The 9,024-nt window shown below is 46.8% G+C and overlaps 1 protein-coding gene across 1 annotated transcript; it reads right to left on the bottom strand.

Annotated features, from left to right (window-relative positions):
* Positions 1–4,388: 4,388 nt before the first annotated feature.
* On the bottom strand, positions 4,389–7,174 carry MRPL50 (mitochondrial ribosomal protein L50). Its single transcript, XM_053371637.1, has 2 exons — positions 7,037–7,174; positions 4,389–5,196 (listed from the first exon to the last, which is right to left on the bottom strand). The coding sequence occupies exons 1-2, from the start codon at positions 7,117–7,119 to the stop codon at positions 4,812–4,814; spliced, it is 468 nt and encodes a 155-aa protein (XP_053227612.1). The 5' UTR covers positions 7,120–7,174; the 3' UTR covers positions 4,389–4,811.
* Between the last annotated feature and the right edge of the window lie 1,850 nt (positions 7,175–9,024).

Genomic DNA, 9,024 nt, shown 5'->3' with positions numbered 1-9,024 from the left:
GAGAGGTAAAAAGGGGAACCAGGAATGGTAACAGAATGGTGAGCCCAGAGGCTCCAGCAAGCGTCCTGCTCCCGGATAGGAGAGAAGGGCGTAGTGCGTCTTCCCATGCTTCCTCATCTTCTCCATGTCTTCCATGGCACAGGCCTTGCTGTTGAAGTTCCTGTCACTTTCTCCCACAATGAAAAGGATGTTCCCTTGGGCTTTTTCCACAGGCAGGACGCTGCCCTGATGTTCCTCTGCGTGCGTGTCAAATGTGCCTCACACACTCAGGTTTGTAAGGGATAGGCAGGATGCAGAGATCCCGGTAGCAAATCATGGATCCATTGATGGCATTGGTCCCATTGATACAGTACCTCAGATCTGCGGCAGGAATACCGACATGGCCAGTGTGATTTCTGCCCCTTTGCATATTGGCACTATACCGATTCCAGGTCCGCAAACCTGAAAAGCGGAAGGGGAGGGAGAAATCACAGAAATTGTGCATGTTGAAGGAAAGGATATCCAGCCTCAATGGGCTGGTGAAGGAAGAGGACAATTGCATCTTATATGCCATGTTTTGGGACGCGGGTGGCTCTGTGGGTTAAACCACAGAGCCTAGGACTTGTTGATCAGAAGGTCGGTGGTTCAAATCCCCACGACGGGGTGAGCTCTCGTTGCTCGGTCCCTGCTCCTACCAACCTAGCAGTTCAAAACCACGTCAAAGTGCAAGTAGATAAATAGGTACTGATCTGGTGGGAAGGTAAACGGCGTTTCCATGCACTGCTCTGGTTTGCCAGAAGCGGTTTAGTCATGCTGGCCACATGACCCAGAAGCTGTACGCCGGCTCCCTTGGCCAATAAAGCGAGATGAGCGCCGCAACCCCAGAGTTGGCCATGACTGGACTTAATGGTCAGGGGTCCCTTTACCTTTACCTATGCCATGTTTTAAACCAGGGGTGGATAATTTGGGTCCCCTGCTCAACATTTCCCTTTCCATGGAAAACATCGGGCACACAACTTAGCTACAGACCCTTCTCCCTGAGCACTAAGTTACACGGTGACATCGATAAAAACACAGCCAGGGAGATGCAGGAAGGAAATGTAAGTTGGCATCTGCTATGCACACCTCAAAGTTTGATGCTGACATGATAGCTCCTCATCTGTAGAGAGTCCTTTTGATTTTACCCTGGAGGGCACTCCCCTATCTGCAATCTGAGATGGAACATGCCAGGAAGGACTGTACCACATGTTGCTTCTGCATGTTTGAACTCGACCATCTCTTAATCCTGGCAAATAAACACTTATTTTTGTTGTTGTTACAGAAATGTCCCTACTATTTCAGTAGTCAGAGCGCTTAATATCCTAAACAATATTAATTAAAATCCTTTAAAAATTTATTCTCCTCTTCCCTCCTTGTCCCTTTTTTTGGATTGTAAGCCTGTGGATAGAGAGCGTCTAATTTTGATTTTATGTAAGCCGCTCTGGGAGCCTTTGGCTGAAGAGCGGGGAACAAATGCTATAAAAACAAAAAAGTCTACGGCCCCAAATATCTGAAAGACCGCCTCCTTCCTTTCAAACACTCTCAGATATTGAAGATCAGCAGGGGTAAGCGGGCATCTTGCGGTTACCACCACTCTCAGAAATGTGAGAAATGGTGGCCTGAGTGTTTTCTCTCTGGCAGACACTAAGCTGAGGAATAGTGTTTCTGTGATAGACTCAAAACACGCCTTTTTACCTAGAGTTTGACACTACACACACAAACACAAGGATCTTCTGAATGGAAATTCTTTTAAATGGTTTTAGAATTAATTACGCATTTTATTGTTGTAACCCACACTGGGACACTGTGGTGAAGGAAGGGCAAGAAATCCAAACAACAACAGAAATCATAGTCATTGAATGAGTGTTAACTGATTCAGAAAATGACAGAAAAGGAAAAGCATTCAGCGTTGTGCTGAGAAAGAGATCCAAGTGTACCAATTTCGAAGGAATTTGACCCAATAATGCCATTTGGATGTTTTGAAAGAAATTCTGCAGCTTCCTCAAAATATTTCAGATCCACCACACCCAGAAAACTGGGTAGGTCTTCGTAAAGCAAAATACACCAGGGCCACTGCTGCAAATCCACAGGTGGCAAGAGGGCTGGCCTGAAATTCAGTCACTCCACTAAGGTCACCAAAAAGGTCAATGACTCCTGGAAAAAAAGGTCCTTGTTCTTGCCCTGCGGATGACAAGAAAGGTTGCGATGAAAATCGGAGGGGGAGAAAAAAAGAAATGAAGAACTGAGGAGGAGCGGTGGGTGGGAGGCTATTTCTATGCACTTTAAGGGTTGGTATTCAAATTAAAATTAAACACAAAATAGTTCCAGAATAGCCATTGCCCCTCTTCATTTACTTCTGAGAAAAAAATGCTGGTGGCATAGCCAGCAAACCTCTGACTAGACAGTCGATAGCAATAAATTTATCACAAGAAAAGGACTGGAAAAGGCTAAGGCAGAACAGGAAAAGGTTAAGATACCAAAATGGGGTGGAGAAACCCCACTAAGAGGGAAAGTTGCAGTATGTGGATGTAGATCTAGACACATCAAAAAAGCATTTCAGGAAAACACGTTGTAAACTTCATAATGGGAAATTACATTGACAGAAGACGGGACTCCACAGCACCATCTGGTGTCACAGTGTTATAACGCATATAAAACGCTTTTTCGTTGCTAATGTAACTGAGTCCAGTGGCATCTGGCTGGCCATTGTCGTAACAGGATACTAGAGGGGCCATGGACCTCATCCACCATTCCTACATTCTTAACTGCCCTTTGACATTTCAAACAAATCGAGTTTTCCTGTTCATATCTGAATATGGGAAATTGCAGTTTACACCAAATCAGAATTATAACAAACTGGAGTAAGGTTGCCGTTTCAGGTCTTAAGTTGGTTTAATGGAAATGGTTCCCTGAATTTGGCTGCAATGTGAAACCGGTTCAATGCAACTTGGAACAAAGTTGAAAGCTTGAGAGAACTTCTTTGCTGCCAGTATAAAGGATGAGCAAGTCAATTTCCCTTGGTCTCTTGACCCAAGTGGCCAGTTTTTAATTATGCAGCAGCTTTAATGGGATTCTTCTACTGTGGATTTTAATTATGAACGTTTGTATTTTAATGCTTATGTAACTGGTTTCATAACTGTCAACCACTTAGAATGAAATGGTATGTAAAGTTAATGTAAAGTTAATAACTATCATAATAAGGGTCACTGTGGCACATTCTTGTGAAGTGATACTAGGGTTTCTCAGAATGTCACGGGTGACTCTTCTGTCTTTGCTGCCACAGCAGCAGAACACAATTGTCCTTACTGAATCTCTCCTACTTGAATTTTAGGTAAAGGTAAAGGGACCCCTGAACATTAGGTCCAATCATGGCTGACTCTGGGGTTGTGGCGCTCATCTCGCTTTATTGGCCGAGGGAGCCAGTGTACAGCTTCCGGGTCATGTGGCCAGAATGACTAAGCCGCTTCTGGCGAACCAGAGCAGCGCACGGAAACGCTGTTTATCTTCCCGCTGGAGCGCTACCTATTTATCTACTTGCACTTTGATGTGCTTTCAAAACTGCTAGGTTGGCAGGAGCAGGGACCAAGCAACGGGAGCTCACTCCATCACGGGGATTCGAACCGCTGACCTTCTGATCGGCAAGTCCTAGGCTCTGTGGTTTAACTCACAGCGCCACCCGTGTCCCCTATTTGAATTTTAGTTAAGCGTATTTTTGCATTTGCTCACAGAAATTTTGTGGCACAGTGGGAAGTGTGTCTGGCTGTTAATCAGGTGGTTGGTGGTTCGAGCCCCTCAAGGGATGGCTGTGGATAGGATTCCAAAGCCACTAGAATGCCTATATTACACAAATTCAATTGAATAATATATTACAAAGTGTCTATGTTTATATGATTTAGAACTACACACAGATGATGAAGCCCCTTGGGGTGAAACGGGAATATCCAGGAATCCTTGTCTTGTCTGCCTGTGCCAGCATCTACAAGTGCCAGTTTCTTATGTCTACCAACTTATCATCATTAGACACTTAGAAGACTATTCCATGGTAATCTCCGTCAGATAGAAATATATAAGAGAAGATGAAGAAATTTAAAATTAATGTACTACGGGACTGTCAAGGATATTGCCTCCCTTTCGAACTGGATATATGAACAGAGTAGCCTATGTGAAAAGTACCTGTGAATTGAGTTGTATTCAAACCACGTCCAGTTGCCACAAAACAACAAAATAGATAACTCTTGAGCAATTCATGCATACTTCCCACGTTAGATGGAGACAACCAGTTTTAAGGCTATATAAACCTCAGGAAAGCTTCACCCACACAGAGCAAATGGCAGTCACCCAAAATGTTGCTGAGCAGTTACACACACATATATATGGAGACTGGTTGCGGCAATTTTATTTTTTTAACAACTATTCCCATCACTTTCTTCATTACCTGTCTTTCCTGATTATTTTTAATCAAGCTATTGACACACAAAATTATGCGGACAAAATGGCTTAGCATGCACAACTGCTTGCTGATATCTATTTCTCCTCTTCGCTTTCAAACAAGACAAGGTTACCAATTGAAAGAGAGATGGGGGTCCAATGTTTACCATTTACTTCAACAGTGACCAGCCTGATGCTTGCACATCTCTCTCACCAAGTCACTATTGCAACTGAACATTTGTGAAGAGGAAGTAAACCACTCTGGAAATGTGGTAAAATAAAATCAAAATCCTATCTGTGCCCACAGTGATGCTGCTATACAGATAAGAGTTCAGAACGGTGTTTTCATCCTGTTTCTCCACAGCTCAGTACTGCCACCGGATCTTCAGGTTCGAGGGCAGCTGCAGCGTGCTTAACTCATCAAACTTTGATATGTCTTTCACAGGCGTGCTGTAGAAAGCCAAGACATCTCTGGCACTCTTCATCTGGTGGAGTTGGGAATTAGGGACAGCACGGCCTAGATCTGTCGCCAGCTGTGCCAACAGAAGATATTTTAAACGACTATCTCCCAATGATGCTTCTTGCCAGTCCTTGGAGACCGAGGATCCAAATATCTCTTTGATGCGAGACTCTAGGCGAGACTGGAGATCCTCAGGAGGGAGGTATTTTTTGCTTTGCGGTGGAGGACAAACCAGGGCTGGCTCCTCTTTCACTGGCTCTGCTGCTTCAGGGTCGCCTCCCGTCTCCTTGCTGAAAGGAGGCAGAACACCACTTTTTAATAGAGTGTTAAATATTTAAATCTTGTCATCTACGAACAAGAGGTTTACATTATAGCCCGAAATCCCTGCACACACTAGCCTTATTACGAATATGGGACTCTTCTCAGCCTAAGAATGACCGACTGCATACCTCCGTATGAATGTGAACCCACGACTCCCATGTCCAGTTCTTAGACTCTTTGTTATGCTAAAACACCTCTGTTTAGGTAGGGATATCTTGCAGGACATCTCTGGGAGAAGAAAAGGCTAAGGAGTAAACCCTACACAAGTCCAGAGTGGAATCCAAAAGATGGTTGGATATCTCCTTCCAGCAACTCCTGCAGCCAAGCTAGTGCCAAACGTATTGTTCTGCTTTCCTTTGGACCACATCAGCGAGTCCGAGGGTGGGGGGGGGGAGTCTTGTTGTCTGGGCAGCCCAGGACCCCCATACACATTGACCAGGCAGAGAGGCAGTGTCTCCATTGTCTCTTGAGGCAGACAGGTGCCAATAATAGTTTAGGTAGGGGTTGATAGCAGACCCTCCACATGTCCCTATTTGATCCCAGAATGGTCTGCTTTTCCTTAAAAAGGTAAAGGTACCCCTGCCCGTACGGGCCAGTCTTGACAGACTCTGGGGTTGTGCGCCCATCTCACTCTATAGGCCGGGGGCCAGCGCTGTCCGGAGACACTTCCGGGTCACGTGGCCAGCGTGACAAAGCTGCATCTGGCGAGCCAGCGCAGCACACGGAACGCCGTTTACCTTCCCGCTGATAAGCGGTCCCTATTTATCTACTTGCACCCGGGGGTGCTTTCGAACTGCTAGGTTGGCAGGCGCTGGGACCGAGCAGCGGGAGCGCACCCCGCCGCGGGGATTCGAACCGCCGACCTTTCGATCGGCAAGCCCTAGGCGCTGAGGCTTTTACCCACAGCGCCACCCGCGTCCCTCGCTTTTCCTTAGGGCATCCCTATTTTCATCAGAGAAATGTTGGAGGATGTGGAGTTATGCGACCCCTCCCCCCCCCCCCAAGCCAAGGAGATAAGTAACCATAAAACCTTCAGAAGACATCTGAAGGCAGCCCTGTATGGGAAGTTTTCCAATACAGTGGTACCTCGGGTTACATACGCTACAGGTTACAGACTTCGCTAATCCAGAAACAGTACCTTGGGTTAAGAACTCTGCTTCAGGATTAGAACAGAAATCGAGCGGCGGCAGCAGGCGGCCCCATTAGCTAAAGTGGTGCTTCAGGTTAAGAACAGTTTCAGGTTAAGAACGGACCTCCGGAATTAAGTACTTAACCTGAGGTACCACTGTATTTAATGCTTTATTATGTTTTTATATATGTTGGAAGCCGCCCAGAGTGACTGGGGCAACCCCGTCGGATGGGCTGAGTATAAATAATAACCTTATTAACATTATGCAACAGGAGGACGTTCCTATTTCTATCGGAGAAATGACGGGAGGGCATGCGATACGTTTCCTCCCCATGTGCAATCCCAAATAGCTCAAGCTTCCCTTTATTAGCATTGCGTTTTAAACCCCCCTTTTAAGCCTTCGGGTTCACAAAGGCGTGGAGACAAGAAATTGGGGAGGGGGGAAACTGCCCACTGGGGCTGAGCCAAAATAACTGAAACAGACACTTAATCGAATGCAAGAAGCCTGAAAGCCGGTTAAAGGAAACCCCGAGTTAGAATCATAGAATTGTTTGGAATGGGATCCAAGGGACATCTAGTCCAACCCCCTGCAATCCTGCCCACGGCCAGCCCTGGGTGGGCTCAAAACCCCCATCCCTCCCGAGGGGAGCCTCTCGCGCCTCCTGCGCCAACTACTTCACCTCACGCCTCCCCACAGCGCCCTGCGTGGATGGAAGCCGACGGCCCGCCTGACGACCCGCAAGGCACCCGCGGAAGCTGCCATTTCGGAACACGCTCGGAGAACACCGCCCTCCTGAGGGCAAATGAAGCAAAACGGAAGCTGGGAAGGGAGGACGAACTTCCCGGAGCCCGCTGCATCATGGGATGAGGAGGGTTTACTTTCCCTCCCGCCTCTCATTCGCGAGTCGCCGCCTCGCTGAGGCTTGTGGGATTTGTAGTTTAAGGCATGGAGGGAGGTGTCAAGTAGGGCTCGTGTGATTGGCTGGGCTGCCTCTGGTTGCCGCAGCACCGGATAAACCGGTCTCCCCACCACCTGTAAAGTGAATAAAAATAAGAAATGCACATTGCCCATCCTCAGCTAATGAGATTGGCTATGGAGGGGATTTCGTCCACTCCACTCATTGAAATAATTGATCTGATGCTGGGATTTGCCCATTTCAGCACTGTGCCTACTTTTTTAAAGAAATAAAATAAAAATCTGTTGCCACCAAAATCAGTAGGGGGCTAGGGAACAGAGGCAGATCAGTACTGCTGAACTGGGGGTTAGACACAATGGTGTGGTAGCTGGGATAGCTTAGTCGGTAGAGCCTAAGGCTTTTAATCTCAGGGTTTTGCGTTTGAGCCCCACGTTGGACAAAAGATTCCTGCATTGCAGAGGGCTGGACTAGATGACCCTTAAGATCCCTTCCAACTATGATTCTATGAAAAGACAAGAATATTGGCTCAGGAAGAGCTAATTTCAAATCCCTCTGCAGCTCATCAGGTGGCCAGTCATATCTGAAAGGGTTGTTGTGAGAATAAGATAAAGAAGCCCCATGTTAAAAGGTAAAGGACCCCTGGACGGTTAAGTCCAGTCAAAGGTGACTATGGGGTTGTGGCGCTCATCTCGCTTTCACGTTGAGGGAGCTGGTGTTTGTCCACAGACAGCTTTCTGGGTCATGTGACCAGCATGACTAAACTGCTTCTGGCGCAACGGGACACTGACTGAAAACCATAGCGCATGGAAACGCCGTTTACCTTCCCGCCACAGCGGTACCTACTTATCTACTTGCACTGGCATGCTTTCGAACTGCAGGTTGGCAGGAGCAGGGACAGAGCAATGGGAGTTCAACCCGTCGCAGGGATTCGAACCACCAACCTTCTGATCAGCACCCCAAGAGGCTCAGTGGTTTAGACCATAGTGCCCCCCATGTCCATGTAAGCCCCATGTAAGCTGTCCTGAGCTGGTTGGAAGAAAGAAAGGTGGGGTGCAAATATTGTAAAGTGTTCTTACTCTTTTACCTGTTATCTTTTATCTTGCTCCCTCTTTTATCTGTTAGGAAATTGCTGGCTGTTGATACTGATGATATGGCTGTTGCTGTCTAGGTGTCAAACCTTACATATAGTGAAAGAGAGATGGTAGAAAAGCAGGCAGAAGTGGTGGTTCTCCGCTGATCCGGAAGCCCAACGAAACCTCCTTCATTGACTCATGTGCAAGACATCCCATGCTGGCCTCACTTTCATTTGGGTACAAAAGCCAAGTGCTTGGGGCTTGTGAAGACTGGCTCCCTAAAAAGAGCTCTCTTTTTCTAACTCCCGCTCAAATATAGCAAGAGCCTGGAAGTCAATTGCATACCAGTTGCACAATTATAGCTGGGACTTCTGCAATAAGTGATGGGAAACATGCCCAAAAGTTTGGGCTAATCCTTGCTTTGATGCGATGTCATTTAATCCCTCCACATGCAAATCAAGAAGGAATGCTTGTAGCGATCACACAGGGTCCCTGGACGTTCCACTGTCTATTGATCCCTGTGCCACCACTTTAGTTCCTGCTGCCACCACCCAGGCCCTACCTGGTACAATACTGAGTCCAGTCAGGGTTAAATTGGAACATAAACTTCTGTTTATTTATTGCAGTTTAACAAGCATGTGGTTTCATAAACGGTATCGGTCAATTACAATCATGGGG

This window comes from Podarcis raffonei, chromosome 17 (genome assembly GCF_027172205.1).
Source record: "Podarcis raffonei isolate rPodRaf1 chromosome 17, rPodRaf1.pri, whole genome shotgun sequence".
Classification (NCBI taxonomy): Eukaryota; Metazoa; Chordata; class Lepidosauria; order Squamata; family Lacertidae; genus Podarcis; species Podarcis raffonei.
This window is presented reverse-complemented; position numbering and strand designations above follow the sequence as displayed.

Coding starts and splice junctions, on each gene's coding strand:
- MRPL50 (XM_053371637.1), bottom strand. CDS start 7,119: ATGGCAGCTTCCGCGGGTGCCTTGCGGGTCGTCAGGCGGGCCGTCGGC. Junction 5,197..7,036: donor GCGCTGTGGGGAGGCGTGAG/GTGAAGTAGTTG, acceptor GCCTCCTTTCAG/CAAGGAGACGGGAGGCGACC.